We start from the raw sequence: 17,515 nt of genomic DNA, 5'->3' as shown, positions 1-17,515 counted from the left end.
CTCATATAGGTCTTATTTCATCAGCTATTTTAAGACCTGAACCCAAATGCAGATACAGTGTGTATTGCTGCAGATGGTTGTAATCTGCACACAAGGCCTGCTGTCCTTCCCTCCCTGTGAGCCATCACCTCTCACCTCTGACCAGGGAAAAGTAAGACTGCAGGGGAAACCCAAATATCCTGTGAGCACACACTAGGGGTGGATTGTCAGGCCCTTCCTTTTCGGGCCACACACACCCCAGAGTGTACAACACAAATAGTAGTTCAGATGGTGCATGCACTAACATGCAAAGACACACACACCAAACCTTCCTCAATCAGATTACATGTTAATGGACCGGAAAGAGGCATTTCTTCAGTGAACCAAGCAGAGCTGAGACCCACACTGTAGTTTCCATAAGCCACCTGGCTTTTACTTCCTCATCTGGCAAACAAAAGTACTGGGGATTATTTACATAATAGAGTACGTAGCAGTTATAACGAAAGATGGGAGACAGCCTTACTTTTCAAAGCAACTTAACACAAAGCAGAGCTTTTGAGGTGTATGTGATATGTGCTGTATGTTTCATATCATTCCAAACTACATTCCTTTTTTTATGCTAAAGCACTAAGCACTGTTAACTGCTCCAATGACTGTTATCTGTAATGATGTAAAGTCCTTTCAGTCCTCACTTCTCCCAAATGGTCTTTTTATTACTGCACATTCTGACATCTTACAAGAGAAGGTGTTAGTTTGTTTATTTTGTGGCCTTTGATAGAGGCTACACTGTCACTGAGCACTCCAGTGTCTTTGATTGCTGTAATGGTGTCTTGAGGTCAGTGGGTTGTTTTGGAGCTGTAATGGGTGATGCGACGGGTCCATGAAGTGGTTTCAGACTGCTGATAAGATAGTGGGTGTTTAGACTGAGGCCTGGAGTTTGTGTTTGGCTGCTCGACCATGAGTGTGTTTGGAAGGCTAGCTGGAGGATCCTTGTTGTGTATTTGGGCGTTTGATAAAGTATAAACAAGGCATCATCCAGCAGATGGCCTGGGATTTAGCCAGTTTTTTTTTCTTCAAAGAAGTTGCTAAGACCCCTTGCATGATGTGTGGGTGTGTGTCGGTTTATGTTTCTGTGTCCGTGCCTGAGAGACCGCATCCTTATTTCTTATATGTGAATCATCTGCACTGTAATCTTGACCTACTTCCACTGTAAACTTCAGTGCACTAATGACCATACTGATTGTCCCCCTACCAGAGACAGGAATATCAGAAGAAACGGGACACATTGAGGCTGCCACCCAGCAGACCTTGCACTACACACTGGCCAATCAACAAGTCCAGTTCCACCGTATTGGCGAGGATGGACAAGTTCAGGTGGTGAGTGTCAGATATTTTATCCCTCAATCTGTTTTTTGACTTCATAGGCAAACACTTTTATTTAAAGGAAAACAAAGTAACAGTTATAAAAGTTTAGCCTAAGTCTATCTTACAACTAGCTCCCTTTTTTTTGGAATTCTTATTTTTCTTTTTCCATATGAGGGTCCCTTTTATAGCAGGGTTTGTAGTGCAGAGGAACATATAACGCCACCCACAACAGTCACATATTCAGAAATATAGTGCAGCTTATGTCAGCGAAGGCGTTACCCATGTTCTGGGATTTAGTGACCTTGTACAGCTGCGATGGTCAAAGGTCACAGACTGGCCCACTACAGCATTTCAGGTGGGCTGACAAGGAGGAAGTGACTGGATCTCTATCTTGTCTTTCCTGTGGGCTGAAATAATCCTAAATACGTAATTTCAACAAATTGTGAACTTGATCAGCGCCAATTCAGATTTTCTCAATCTTGTGGTTGTAAAGTTTCATGAGGCTGTGATTATCCTAGAGCTCACAACAGCTCCTTTTTATAGTGAGCTCAAGTTAAAAAAATGCTATCTCTGCAATGAAATGGCTACTATGGGGACTAACATCATGGCACATTAATAACATTTAGCTATTTGAATCCATTTAACCCCCTTCCGTTCTTTTATATGATACCAATATCTTTACTGTGGCGTGAAGCCCGCCGCAGCCTCTGTCGAAGTGTGGCGGCGAATGAAAAAGGCTCCTGTGGGTCTCAGAGCGTTAAAGATATATATTTTGAAGTTACACTGCTTGTGGAATTGATTAAAATTGATAAATCTGATCTACTAGTTTTTTAAGTTTGGTCTTGGCTGTTTGTTTGTTTATATTTTTATTTTATACTATTTTAAAAAATCTTTATTCTATTTCATTTTTATTATTCTATTCTATTTTTATGACCTTGATCTGTTTTTACTCTGTACTTGTGCTGCTGCAAAACCTGAATTTCCCCCATGGGGAATCAATAAAGGAATATGTTAATCTTAAAGTACCACGAATAAGTTCAAGGTTTATCATTAAAGTTTCAGTTATTTGTTGAGTGAGAGCAACTTGGCCCACAGTTGTTTACTTGTTGTGAAGTTAAACAGGCAGTAGCAGATGCATACAAACTGTGAGACAATTTTTGCCGTCATGATGGTGTTTGTTATGATTAAGTTGAATAAAATATTCTCTTCAAGGGTGAGTTGCAAAGTCAGTGTTGTATGTATGCAATTATAACACCTGATCGGATGAGACTGTGTGCGCATTAAAGAGGAAATTATCATTCTGCTCTGATGCTCCACCTCTACTCATTGGTACACCCACTGTATGTAATGACAGTGTTAAAACACTTCCTCATGATTTACAGTTAAGTATTTTTGCCGTTAATAGGTCTCTACATGATGCATGGGCTTGGTGGTGTTGATGATGGGTGCCTCGCCTGAAAAAGGAAAGAACAGGCATTGGAGATGGAGGGCAGACTGGCCGGAAAAGAAGTTAGAAAGAAGTTGGAGGCGTGGGAGAGAATGATTCTCAGGAGCTCAGTGTGCAGTTATTACACTCCTGACACTCTGCAGTGTATTAAAAGGTGCAGCTCAGCTTGAAATTTATGAGCGCTGCTAATACAACAGAGGAAATCAAGCATGATCACCGGCTGTGATTCAGCAAACCATCGTTTGATAATTACAGAAGAAAATTTGTTGCCAGATTACACATACTGCACTAGGGCTGCTTGTTAATTATTTTTAATCACATTCTGTAAATCGCAGCTATAATAAAGCTTAAATGGTAGGTTCACAATTTTTAAATTCGTCTTGGAACAATATCCTTATGCCCATATGAACATTTAAACAGGGTTTGCTCACTGTTATCCTCCTACAATTCATTCATGAGTATTAAGAGACCCCTTACTATCCCTCGCTTTGTGTGATTTCAAAATAAGTGGCTTTGTTGCTATCCTACCACTGCAGCTCAACAGGAAACACAAGGAAGACTAAATAGCCTCAGTTTTGCAGTATATCAGCTTGATTTGTTTAACCAAGACTACTGAAGCCTCCTACAAGCTTTCGAATACATTGTTGCACAAAATGAGTACTGAGTATTTTGATCCCATCCCTTGTGTTAGTGCTTTTCTTGATGTTCATCTGTGTCTCTCAGATTCCACAGGGTCAGTTGCACATTGCCCAGGTGCCACAAGGAGAGGAGGTGCAGATCACACAAGACAGTGAGGCAAGTGTGTGTGCGTGTTAGTGTGAGAATGAGTGTGAGAGAGAAGAGAAACAATCAGCCACTCCTTTTCTTGAGTCATTCTTCCTCGTATATTATGTGTCTTAGCAAACATGTTGGTCAGAAGAATTTGTCTCCAGACAGTTTGTAACCGTTTCAGTGAAGTAGTTTACTGGGAAGAAAAACTTCATTGTCAGCTTTAGTGTGGGAATATCAGCATGTTGTGTTGCAAGTTTAGATTGTAAATTAGTAGAACTAGCCGATTATTATTATTCAAGCGGCTATTGAAAGAATCCTTTATGTCTGTGTGAGCATTTAGATTCAGCAAAATGCACCCTAGATTGCCCTAGACGTAAAGCAATTTCTACATGACTTTACAGACACAGACTTTTGTTTTTTTTAACCAATGAATGGTGGTAATAATAGATTTGCATTAATTGAACCATTCATTAAGCTTTTTTGTTGGCAACTATTATCAACAATTACATAGATATATGTTACGTTTGCTTAAATGCTTTAAAATTGAGCAGAAACAAAGAGTTCTATTTCTTATACATATTTGGGTCATTAATGAGAACTGCTCTCCAATGCATTACTCTACAAGGCTACACTTTTCTTTTTGTTCAGGCTCTCTGTCATGTTGAAAGTTCGCCAAATGTTTCTTCATAAAATTAGGGTTGATCCCCCTTCAGTTCTCTGGAAGAAGAATTATTCTAATTTATAGCTACACCCATTTCCCAGTGATTGATCAAATTTGTGATAGGACCACTCATATTTTTGAGACTTTAAGCTAGAGTAATTTATTAGAGAAAACTGTCATTTTACATTTGTAAAATACATTTACAGGCCATTAAACATGTCTTTTAGAGCCCTGCATGTTTCTGTTTGCTATGCCAGTTAAGCACAATGCACCAGTCAGTAATACCTGACAACATTTAAGTCATTAGTGAATTTTAGCAAAAGCAGATGTTCTGTAATGTTTATATATCCGCCTGGTTTTGCATGGGGTTATAACTTTAGTTTCCACATAATGCCCAGATGTCTCATGTCCCCCACCAGACATGCACTCTGCATGCACACACAGCATTGGCTTGCTAGTTGAAATCAACTCCAAACCAAACTGACTGCTGAAGAGGAATTTCCACATCAGCATCATTGTTAGTGATTTTTTTTTTTTTTGAGGATGTGGAGGATGTGGAAGATAAATGTTGTTCAAGGCGCCAGGCTATGTACACACATACAAATCTAATCACATACTTACATGATATGTGCCACACATGCATGGCCGCTTGACATTTATGCAAAAGCAATTGACACCTTCACCAAATGTTTTTCTCATTTCCTGTTCAGTTGTGCTAAAGGACACTCAGAGGAAGAAATGCACGATTGAGTGAGAGAGACTTGGTGAATTGGAGGCAGAAAAGCTCCAAAGCCTTTCCTGCTCTTTGTGGCTGAGCCCAGATTTTTTTTCTCCTCTCTCCTTCCTATTCCATGATATTGTTTGTTTTTTGGAGTTCAAAGCTTAGCAACAAAATCCCACTTCTCCCAACTGCCACTCATAGAATATGTTTTCATTAGGAACGGGCCCCTTTCATCAAAGACATTGGTTTTAGCGTGCTTGAAAAGGAAATGAGCTGTTTGAGAGATTACACCACTCTCTAGCCATGTGGCAGCTCAGGCAGCATTTGATATATACATGAAATACAATTAGCAAGAGAAAACAACTAAAAGTTGGGGCTGGCTAAATATGGCTTATATGATGTCTTCTCTCATGTGGTCTTGTAAACATCACTGTGGGTGTTCAGAGACTTTACAATGGTCATTGCTTCCCAATGAGACTGTGATAGGCATGCGCCTTTGCGAATGGGTTTCTGTTTTTGTTTACAAGAGCCTTGATGTAGCCAGATATCACACAATCATTGTTTGTCGTATATACAAGGAGATGGCCTTCATCTTCCACTGTTATGTCATCATGTGTAAAACTCTTTTGCCAAACCCTGAATGCCAAAATCGTGTAAAACAGTTTTGGTACTTCTCAGATATTGACACGGTCATGATGCAATTTTGGAATTACCTTGTGATATTTTAGTCATATGCAGTTCACACAGTTTAAGGTGTATAGGAGGGCAAATAAATGGGCAAGGTGTATCACTTTATGACTTTATGTTTGCTGGTTAAAATAGTTTACTTATCCTGTGTATTTAATATGACATCAGGCTTTTGACATGACTTGTCACTCCTCTTTTTTTTTTAGGGAAATCTCCAGATCCATCAGGTACATGTTGGTCAGGATGGACAGGTAAGAACATGTTCACAGTAAACTAAAAATGAGTTAGAATGCACTAATTAATTCACGCTGTTGAGGACAAACCACCCACTTGGAACATTGATTACTTTTGTGCACCAAAGTATATCCTTCAAAAAAATTGAATTTGATTGTGTGTTTTTTTTTTATTAGAAAAATGGTGGTGGATCAATCTTTGGTCAATATACTGTAGTCATCATCAGATATTTCACAAATAATTTGTATGTTTGAAGGCCCTGAACCCTGAGGGGTGTCTGAACAGGCTCGTTGATCTTCTCATCAGGCACCCTGCTGTCCCTAACAAAACTAACTGTCAATGACATTTTACTGGTTCTGTCTAATTATGTACCTTAATTAAGCACTAAATGATCAAAATCACTGATTAGTCCAAATACAGTGCCTTGCAAAAGTATTCATACCCCTTGGATGTTTCACCCTTTTGTTGCTTTTACACATGAAATCATGGTCAATATAATTTGGCCTTTTTAAAAGGAATTTGCAAAAAATAAACTCTTTAATATCAAAGTGAATAGTATCAATTAATTAAAAATCTATAAGGTAAAATAAATGATTGCATAAGTATTCATACCCTTTAAGATAACTGAACTAATTCAACAAAGTTCCAGCTAGTTGATGCAGCAGTGTCACAGTTAGTAAAATGGAGATCACCTGAGTGCAGCTGATGTGTGTCAAGTGATCGTAGTATAAAAAACATGTGTCTGGGAGGTCCAGTCTCTGGTTCATCACTATTCCTGCTACAATTGTACCATGAAGACAAAAGAACACTCCTAGCAACTCAGAGAAAAGATAATTGAAAAGTATAAGTCAGGAGATGGCAACAAAAAAATATCCAGCTGAATGGACATCCCACAGAGTTCTGTTAAGCGATCAAGAAATGGAAGCAGTATGGCACTTGTTTAAATCTGCCTAGAGCTGGCTGTCCCCACAATCTGAGTGACCTGACAAGAAGAAGACTGGAGAGGGAAGTCACCAAGACACCTACGGCCACTCTGAAGGACTTATAAGCTTCAGTGGCTCAGATAGGAGGGACTGTACTTACAACAGCTGTTGTGGGAGACTCCAGTCAATTGGGAGAAGGTTCTATGGTCTGATGAGACAAAAACTGACCTTTTTGGCTATCAGACTAGACACTATGTTTGGTGAACACCAAACACTGCACATCACCACAAACACACCATCTCCAGCGTGAAGCATGGTGGTGGCAGCATCATGCTCTGGGGACACTTCTTAGCAGCAGGCCCTGGAAGGCCGCAGGGCCAGTCTTCTTCTTGTCAGGTCACTCAGATTGTGAGGACGGACAGCTCTAGGCAGATTTAAACAAGTGCCATACTGCTTCCATTTCTTAATGATGGTTTAACTGAACTCTGAGGGATGTCCCGTGAGTTTAAATTTTTTTGTAGCCTGACTTATACTTTTCAATGATCTTTTCTCTGAGTTGCTTGGAGTGTTCTTTTGTCTTCATGTTGCAGTTGTAGCAGGAATAGTGATGAACCAGAGACTGGACCTCCCAGACACATGTTTTTTATACTACGATCACTTGACACACATCAGCTGCACTCAGGTGATCTCCATCTCACCAACTGTGACACTGCTGCATCAACTAGCTGGAAATTTGTTGAATTAGTTCAGTTATTATAAAGGGTATGAATACTTATGCAATCATTTATTTTACCTTATACTATTTTGTAAAAATCTGTTTTCACTTTGATATTAAAGAGGGTTTTTTTGCTAATTCCTTTTAAAAAGTTATATCGACCTTGATTACATGTGTAAAAGCAACAAAAGGGTGAAAATTCCAAGGGGAATGAATACTTTTGCAAGGCACTGTACAATGACTATCATGTGACATATCAGACACAGAATAGCAGCCACGTATATATGTTTCAGTGCCAGGATTTGAATTATCTCACTAAACTGTTCTGATACTGTGTCTTTGCTTCTCTTCATGCATTTCTACCAAGTGGTTGTTCTGTAAGAAAAAAAACATGCACCATAATTATTTGCTGAATCTGTGTGTGCAGTGAATGCCCAACTCCTTAACATTTTAGTCATGTTTTGGATGTTTGTATTTCCATTTGAATGCACCCGGCAGATGCTGAATGTTTGCGTTTTTGCATTCAGGGTAGTGAACCATGGTGACTTCTATGCCTGTTGATGTCACTTTCAGACCATCTATGTACTGTCGCTGTGAGTGTGGCAAACGTGATTTTGGTGTGTTAAAAATAATTTGTTGAATATTTTTTGAAAAAACTTGGCCAAGGCAGCATTCATAATGTCCACATTGACCTGGCAAGCAGACCTATATACAACTTATAGAAAGAAAATGCAATAGAAGCAAAACATATATACAGAACAAATCAAACTATTCATATCTGTATTCAACCTAATATTAATAAAAAGAAATAATAAGAAATATAAACTCACTGTTTAGTAATGCAGACAATGTAACTTACTCTTGGTAGAATTAGGCATACAAAAAGGTCTTGTGAGGTTTTCTTGGAAACAAACATTTATGTTTGCAATAAATGTTCCCCTTGTTACTTCATGTTACTTATCAAAACACATGGCTTGTTTCCTTGAACTCCAATAAATATGTTGAATGCATTTCTCTCCACAGAAAACATTTTCAAAGCAGATGTTTGTGTTTGTCAAATCTAGCATTGTTTACATTCATGTTTACAAGCCAGCAGTCTTCAGTCTTTTTCTTCCCTTCCTGTGTTGGCGTTTACTGCATATCTTAGTGCAATACCACCACCTGTAGATCAGTAAAATAGTGTGAAACTATTGCCAGGAATGTGTGTCACGTCACTCGTGTACAGCAGTGTGTGCATGTTTGTTTTCAGCCGGACTCCCAAAATAAACAAAACAGCGACACAGTCACAGAAAAACTGCCTCATAATGCTACTAGACATCAACAAAATAGGGATTGGCTGATTATTCAGTATTTTAGTAACTGTATGTGCCCTGAAAACCCCCCAGATATTGTTTGATTCTTACTTTAAACTCAACACGGAGCCTTTAACTGAAAATGTAGCCAGACTGGCATTAACAGTCACAGAGCAACTTCATTTTGCTCAAGAAGATTATCAAAAGCTTTCCCCATGTGCACTGGAGCGCTAAAAAAAGTTCCCAGTTTTTACCTAGTCTTCATCTTTAATCAAAACACAGAAGCTTGTAAAATGCTAATGCTGCATAGTTTAGCATGTTTATAACATGATTTTTCAGTGGGTGTTGTATTGTAATACTGATTTGTAGTCAGCAGGAAGTTTCAAGGATTTTATTATGCATTCTAGGAGTGTGTATAATCCTTTTGTTCCTGTTTTTTGTTGTATTGCCCAGGCTTAATCATGTGCAGTAGTTACGTCACTTGAAATTACTTTTTTTGCCATTCACAAACATCAAAATCTACCTCACAGTTGGATATAATAATGATAAACTAATTAGAAACATGCACCTGCACAGCCCGAGCAAAACACACATTTAAACTTTTTTCCCCCCGTGTCCACGTCTTTGTCCATCCCTCTCCCCTGTTCCATCTCTTTCTTGGATGTTTTGGACCGAGGGCCCTTCCTGTTTCTCTGTTCTTTCCGCTGAGATCCAAGCGGGTCGTGATCAAAGCAGAGCTGGCCTGGGTATGACCATTGCAGGCCACATATGGACGCCTGCAGACCAACACATAATTTCACATTCATGATTTCATCATGTTTGTCTAGCAGCTAGACTTTAGGGAAGGAAGTTCTTTCACATGCTGCCCATCTGGTGGTTAAACTGTTTGGTGTTATTTTGTTAGGACAGGTGTTTTTATGTAACAGTCAAGATGTTTTTTTTTCCTTCTAAAATGTGAATAGAGGCTACACATATTAGCAGTTTGGGTCATAATGAGAGAATGACAAATTCTTATTAACTGGGGTTTTTTAAAAAGACTATGAATTCCACATGACCCCCTAAGAAACTTTGTTCCATTACTGCTCCATTGATGTTTTAGAGCTAAGGCCTATTATAACAGACAAAAACACTGTGTGAACCCCCCCCCCCGCCCCATTATGGCACGTGGTGCATGCTAGAAAAAAAAAAAATTAACATGGCTCAATCTTGCTGCAATGCAATGTTACCAGCAGGCAAGGCATGGCACAGGCCAATAATATTCTTGCACACAATACTATGCAACATGAACAGCGACATTCTACTGTGAATCCTGCGATTGTCGAAACAGAGCATAAAATGATAGTCTCACTGATACCTTTCCAGAGTTGTAAAATTCTTCCTCATGGTATTGTAAACCACTGTGCAGTGTTTTGGCATCTGATAAGCTTCAAAACTCATGGAACTTTTACTCAAACCAACTATATTTCACAGTCTCAACGGCACCTTAAACTACAGGCCTTCACTTATGCACCCTCTTGAGTTGGAAGACCAACATTACTCCTTACTTCCAAGGTTTCTAGTAGAATGTCAAAAATAGAGTCTATGGCCCTAAATTCAGACTTTTTGAATTATATTTGCCACTTTGTTGGCTCAGTCACATGCACTCTACTCATAATTCAGAAACTTCTGGCAAGAACTGACGGCAGAATAAGACCAAGGAGAGTTTGCCAATGAAGAGACTTAAGAGGCTTAAGGGTGTAATGCAAGTAACAACCTATTTGTTCACTCAGTAAAGCAATGCCTTACGTGGTTGAAATGCAGCAATGTGATTGTAATACGTTTGCTTCCTAATGAATTACTGGACCTCCAACCCTGCACTTAAACAGTAAGACAATCATCATGGCCTGAATGTAATATGGCAGAATTTGGGGTGAAAAAGAGTAACAAGCCACCCACTCTCTGGTAACATGTGCTTTCCTCTGCTCAGTTCTATATTTTATAGTCTGATTAGCATTTCAATCTTCCACTTTGGTTGTTGGTTCAAAGTGCCAATGGCTATCTGGGTGCGCGCACATTTGTGATGTGTGAATGCATCTGGCTTATATGAGTTTTTATTTTTTTGGGGGGTTGTTTTGTTTTATTGGCTGTTAAGCTCTGTGTGTGTTTTCAATTGATTGAGGTAGTCACCACACATCCCCATGCTCCTTCGCTCTCACACACACTCATAAACTCACATGGCTGCTCGTGTCCTCAAATGACCCACTTGCTTAGCCTGACAACAGCATTCCTCTGTGTCTCTCTCTTTCTCTCTAAGATCTTGGGACTTTTGGCAAGAATTTGGTTGAGATTTTGCACCACAACACACATTTCCAGCAGATATTCTTATCAGTTCACAGAGTGCATTCACTGTTTATGCAGATTTCCTTCAGCTTTATAATGTTAAAGCTGTCCTGTAGGGTATACGGTGGGCAATTTGAAACTGCAGCGTGGGATATGTATGGGCATTCATTCCTTGCAGATAGACACCAAAGGATGCGAGAACAAAAAGCTGCTCAAAGGCCTCTATTCCCTCGGCAGTGTCTGGGAGCCTGGTCCAATAAAAGCTCTTTTATTTTTATTTTCTTTTTAGCTCATACTTTGATTGGGTCTGTAATGTGATATTAGTACAGAGCCAAAGAAAACACACAGTGACTTTTTCTTTAAACTTCATGTTGCAGATCAAGCTTTTCACACACATGTATTGGTAACACTACAGTGGCCGGGTCTCCTCACTTGCACAGTTTCATATTCTCATGAAGCTGAAGGCGGCTGGCTCTTAGGTCAGCTCTTAAATCTGAGGAACCTCAGAAAGCACATAAAGACACTCGAGGGAAACGGGGCCCAAACAACTATAATATTAGTGATAGCACTTATTCAAGGAGATAAATCACTTTGACCTGATATGGTCACATACAAATCACATATGATGTTTTTATCATGATTGGTGTAGTGTATCTTGGACCAGAACGTGTTCAGAACCTCAGACAAAGACAAAACAAATCAGACTTAATCCTGATGTGTGCTTTCTTAAATGTCTAATATGTGTGTTTACAGAGAGTCCTACATCAAACAGGGCTATGTATGATGTCACTGTTTTTGTAATCTGGCACAATACTGCTGAGGGTATGTTAGTGTAACCTAGCATGCACAATTCATCACACAAGAGCTCTCTATTTTTTCTTTCTCTGGGGTTTTTTCCTCTCCTCTCTGTCTCACTCTCTTTTTTCCATCTTCCGCTGTGCTGTGTGGCTGAGGTTACACCTGTCTTTTAAAGCCCACCTGCTGCATCCAATCACTCAAGGTCACATTAGCTGTCAGATGTTAACACTCTCAGGTCCAATCTTGGCTGCATTAAGACCCATTACATAAATAAGGAAAAGTTGTCATGCTCTCCGGTTGTGATTTTTTTTAACAGCTCCATACAGATGTTTTTTCACTCTGTGGCTCCATCAGGGTCTCTTAATTTATGCACAACTTTTCCATGGTTGTCTGCACCTTACTTATGTTGTGTCTCTCTGCAGTGTTTGTCCCATTGAGAGCCAATATCAAAATCCACTTTCTGAGGCTCACACTTTTCCTGTCAGATCTCAGTTATGTATCGGGATGTTCTCGAGTTGTGACTGGCCACAATCCAAATGCTCGATGGATCATTCAATTGATGAACAAAATCTCAAATTGAGGTGTCAAATTGATTGAGACCAAAAGAAAATCTTAATTGAGACTATGAGTTTGACGCTTGATGATGGAGGCTGTCTAGGAAATCGCTCCCTACATTTCTATACCTTTCCACTAGGAAGGGGCACAGGTAATGGATTGTTTATTTACTTGTACAAATGCCAAATCAGTTGTTTTGTTCAGGTTTTTTTTTAAAGAAAGATACATATTTTGAATTCTCCCCTCAAAGTTGTAATTATATTGTCAACAGACGATGCACAATGTACGGAGAGCATAAAAATTTGCATATTTTTCTCAAACAGCTTTAGATCATGAAAAATGGAAATTGGTTATTATTTTAGTTCTGTTTATAAGTCCGCTGCTTCCTACCTCTATAATGTTCTGCTCGGGCCTGTTCCATACTGCAGCTGTAATGTTTTTTCTGTCATCAGAAGTGTGGTATTTTCTCATGAATCCCATTTCTGAGGAAAAATTTGCTGTGTTTATTGGCAATACACTAAGACCACATTACTTTGGAAATAATTTGGGCGTTGATATGTGTTGTCATGCATTTTCAGTCCGATTAGTGCTGCATGGGCAAGAATGCATTACTAGAAACAATCCCTTTTTACAATCACTCGTTAAAAGAAACAAACTGACAATGATCGTCTACATTCTTTGTTTACAGCTTGGTTGTCGTTAGTGTTTGAGTGAGATTGCTGTCCAGTCAGTTACTAATCATGCTTTGCTCACTGTTGCTTTCTGCCCCAGAATGACCTCAAAACAGAGGATAGGGTGTCAAGCCTTATAATTCTGGAGGGCTGCAGACTGACCCCTTTGTCTGCCCTCCGTCCTACCATTATACTCTGTCTTGTCACTGGAGATTTACTGTTTGCAACGAACAGCAGTGTGCTTCACACATCTTATTATTCACTTTGTTCGTTTGTCTAACTGCTCATGCACACATTGAATCTGTGTAGTTCAGCAGCAGATGTTTCTGTATCTGCTTCCATGCCAGTCTATGCCAATTTAGCCCTGAACTAAGTGCAACTGTGCCAGCTAAAAGTCTGAAGAAAACTGGATCCAAAGTTCTCCACCAGGCTATAAAAACCCTTTCAGGCAGACGGAAGAGAAGGCAGACCCATGAAACTATAAAATAACTAGTCTTTTACTGCACTCCCCGTCTGTCATAGCCTCTTATCTAGTGCCCTTCCCTCTCTCTGCTGTGATCTTACCCTGCACTGATGCAGACCAAATGGAGGATCTGAAGATGAAAGGAGCGACTGATGAGGAGGAGGGGAGATAGAAAAAAGATGGGGAAAGGAAAGCCAAAATGGGAGATTGTCTGGAAGAGATGTTTTGTCCCGTTTATGATTGAAAACTGAGACCAGTTGAGCTGTGAATCGGACAAAAACACATGCATGGTACCAGGTGCCACATAAAAATATTGAAGGGGGTGGTGCCCTCTGTAAGCTCAAATGGCTTATGCAAAAACAATGTGCCCACAATGGCCTCAAATGCCCCCTTTTCCCCTTGTATATATAAAAGTAAAATATGTTAAAGCATAAAACAAACAAAAATAATTTAATTATGAAACCCAATCCACAAGCAAATCCACTGTTGAGTGAGCTCAGTTTTTAGAGGACTCTCCCTGTCAGTGTGAGAAATCCGGCACATCTCCAGAGGCTGCTATAAAGCTCTACCAAATTGACTGAACCTGTCATCTGACTGCGTCATTTACCGATGAGGGAACTGAATGCCGCCCATCAGGGGCTTTAGTCAGGATTGTCAAGAGTCTGAAGACAATCCCCCCCCCACCACCACCACCTCACTTCCTCTATTTGAACCTCCCTCACCCCTTCCTGTCAGAACATGTTGCGGTGCATCTGTTGGACCCTCCCAAGCGGCATTTATTCATGGTCAGTGTGGGAACTGGGTCACAGACCAGAGAGTCCAGCTCAGCACTGGTCCCTCTGTCCATACTGCCAGGAGCTGTAAACACACAACCAGTCGAGAACCAGGAAAATTTCAGGCAGCATATTGTGTAAGAAGGATGGCGCACTGAGGGAGAAGTATGTGTCAATGAATTGAAGGAGAGGAATTAGAAAAAAAGAGTGCAGAACAAGGAAAAGTGAGAGAGTTAAGTGAGGTTATAAAGGAAAGATAATGAGGAAAGACAAATTAGTGTTTTTCATCTAACTCTGAACTTGAGTTGTTCTGTAAGTGTGGATGTTCATCCAGTTGTGTGCATTTGTGTCAGAGACATCAGTTCCCCGAAGCCTGTTGTCAGTTAGCTTCGGTGAAGGTCTGGCGTTCTGGGACAGTATCTCTTGCTTTGTCATTTCTACACACAAAGCAGATGCTTGAACGATCTGTAAGGTTAACCTCAGAGAATCAGGGTGTGATTTGTGCTGGAATCAAACTGCTGGCCCATGGCCAGAGTTACTCAGTTGTCCTCATTTCTCACTCTGCTCAAGAATGTTGTTTCTAATGTGTAAGGGGTTGTTGAGATTCCTGTGATTCACAGTCCAAGGGGAGGGTAGAAATTAGATGAAAAGATACAAACAAGATGTTTTATGACCAATGTTTTGTGTAAGTGGGATGTACGTAAGCAGTGAAGGATTTAGAGGTCTTGTGGTGGATCCTGTTTCAAAGGAGTAGTGGTCTGCTTTGTCTCCTTGTGGCATCATGGCATGGAGATAAAAGGCCACAGATTGGGGAACCCTTACTTGTGAATTTGTGCGTAGGAGTGTGTGTGTGTGTCTATGTTTTTAGCTCAGCATTTCGGAGCAGTGAAGAGGAGGTACCCCCAGTGGTGTTTTCTTTTGTCTTTGTGGGCAGAGCCCAGGGTTGCAGGGGTGAATAAGAGGGACCAGATGTTTTAGATGCATATGACTCATGATCAGCACAAGTCTTGGTGCAGCCCTGCTTCACCAGTCCCAGGCCTACAGAGCTTATCATCCATCAGTTTCAGCTTCAACAGGACCCTCACAGGGACATCATTTCTTACGGGAATATTTAGAGCATTTACATGGACTCTAGGTTAATTATAACTTGCTTAAGGTAATCCTTCTGTCTTGTAAACAACTTATTCAGGATATTTAACACATAATCAGAAATGGTATAATTTGATAAAAGATGGAGTCAACATTTTTAGAGAAAGATCATTGTTTCAGTAAACACCCAAACAAATAAACCCCCCATCCCCCAATCATTGGCAAGGTTATTTTTCATATTTACAAAGCCAGGGCTCTGTATGATTTTTTTTAATTAGAGCACACACAGATTGACAGCTAGCAGAGGAGATATTTGCTAAATTTGACTAAAAGTGTCCTGGATCGCAGACTTCACCTTCACTAGAGCTAGATTACTCATCACTTTTTCCAATGACTCCTGGCAATGGTATAGTCTGACTTCTGTCAGATTTTTTTTGTCTGCACATGCACCACAAAATGTAGTGAAATGGATCCAAGTAGCGTGTTTGGAAAAGAACAGCACGACTAGCAGTGGGGGAACAATAAAACTTGTTTTTCAAGGAAATTATAGAAAAACAGCTTACATACCTAACACTGCAACTAAAGGTGTTTTGGCCAGATGGTTGGGATGGATATTACTTGATAGAGAGTCCTCTGAATGGTTTGTTTTGCAGGCAGCAATGAAAGTGATTGTATCGGATGTGATGCCTCCATGAGTTAAAGACTTGACTGTCTACATGCGGATTAAAGATGACAGATGTTTGTCATGGCAAATCTGGCAAAGACTGGAAGTAGAACTGTTGGATTATTGGCTTCTGTGTCTCAAATGTGTTGATTTGGAGACCCATTGAGTCGTGGTGGACTGCTTAAAAGGTTAGGGATGGGTCATCAGGACATGTTTAGTCTTAAAATCTGGGTCCCTAAAGCACCTACATTCGTTCTGGATATTTAAAGGGAAGGGCCAGACCTAAAAACAGAATAAGATGCATCACTGCAGCTGTGTCAGAAAAATGCCATCTAAGAAACGTCTTGGCCTTCTTCATTGTGCATTTAAAGATTATGTCTCAATACTAGATTAAATTACTTGTTTAGATTGGTATGTTGTGCTGTGTGATACTTTGTTAGTTGAGTTTTACAACCTGTGTTTATCATCTTCGCTGGCTCCATTCACTGAAACAGGATAATTGGAAACACGATAAAGTCATCATCTTAAATCATGAAATTTACAGATGTTGTAAAAATGCCTTTGTCAATTAGTCAGTCCAAGTTTGGATTTGCGCTAGAGAACAGAGAAACCCTTCAATGGAATTTTCTTCCTTTTTGTTTTTTAAGGGGCCTGACTCTTAATTACGGCTGTTATTTTTGTCATCAGTCCCCTTTTGATTTGCTGGTTCTGGATCAGCGTTCGAGTCAAGCTGGTTTTGTCATAAAAACCTCTCTGAGCCCTGTCTGAATCTGACTCCTAGTGTGCTGGTGGGAGTTGTGGAGCAAAGGATGCAAGGGAGGGTTTGATTGGATGCAGGTGTTGAGCTCTGGTGTAGAAACAGTGTCAGGGTGTGGGTGGAGATGGGAAGCAGTGGGCCAGGTTACAAGGTCAGGGGTCTTGGAAGACATAAAGATTTATAATGCCGATATATATCAAAGACTTATTTGTCGACAGAAGATGGATGTATCAGTAATGTATGGAAACATCACTTGTCAAAAGTCTGAACTTGAAACTGCAAATAAGTGAGAGAATTCACAAATCATAAATGAACAAAGCATGCTATTCTTTGGCCTCTATTTCAACTTCTGACAGTTTTTGATTTGTATCACAAACTCACTGTTGTCTATTTAATCATATTATGAGCTAAGGCCCAGCTGAAATTGGACTCTGAGGTAAAATAAAAGGCATATGTGACTAAGAGTTAATGACTGCAGTGAGACGTATTCAGGCCACTGTGTTCATTTTCCCACTCTACACTAAACAAGCACTCAGCATACCGCTGTGTCTATGGGCATCTTTACAGCCAAGTCACAGCCAGGCCTCCGCCCCCCTCCCTCTACCCCACCTACCCACCCGGAGCTAGTGTT

General features: G+C 40.1%; 1 protein-coding gene across 1 annotated transcript in view; it reads left to right on the top strand.

Moving 5' to 3' along the window:
- Positions 1 to 17,515, top strand: part of banp (BTG3 associated nuclear protein) — a 39,723-nt gene that overhangs the window by 11,999 nt on the left and 10,209 nt on the right. The window contains exons 9-11 of the mRNA XM_059334561.1: positions 1,235 to 1,356; positions 3,515 to 3,586; positions 5,838 to 5,882. Of these exons, the coding sequence (XP_059190544.1) occupies positions 1,235 to 1,356; positions 3,515 to 3,586; positions 5,838 to 5,882 (239 nt within the window). The remainder of the gene's footprint in view (positions 1 to 1,234; positions 1,357 to 3,514; positions 3,587 to 5,837; positions 5,883 to 17,515) is intronic.

This window comes from Centropristis striata, chromosome 6 (assembly GCF_030273125.1).
Source record: "Centropristis striata isolate RG_2023a ecotype Rhode Island chromosome 6, C.striata_1.0, whole genome shotgun sequence".
NCBI classification, from domain to species: Eukaryota; Metazoa; Chordata; class Actinopteri; order Perciformes; family Serranidae; genus Centropristis; species Centropristis striata.
Note: the sequence above shows the minus strand (reverse complement) of the source record. Positions and strands in the feature narration are given on the sequence as shown.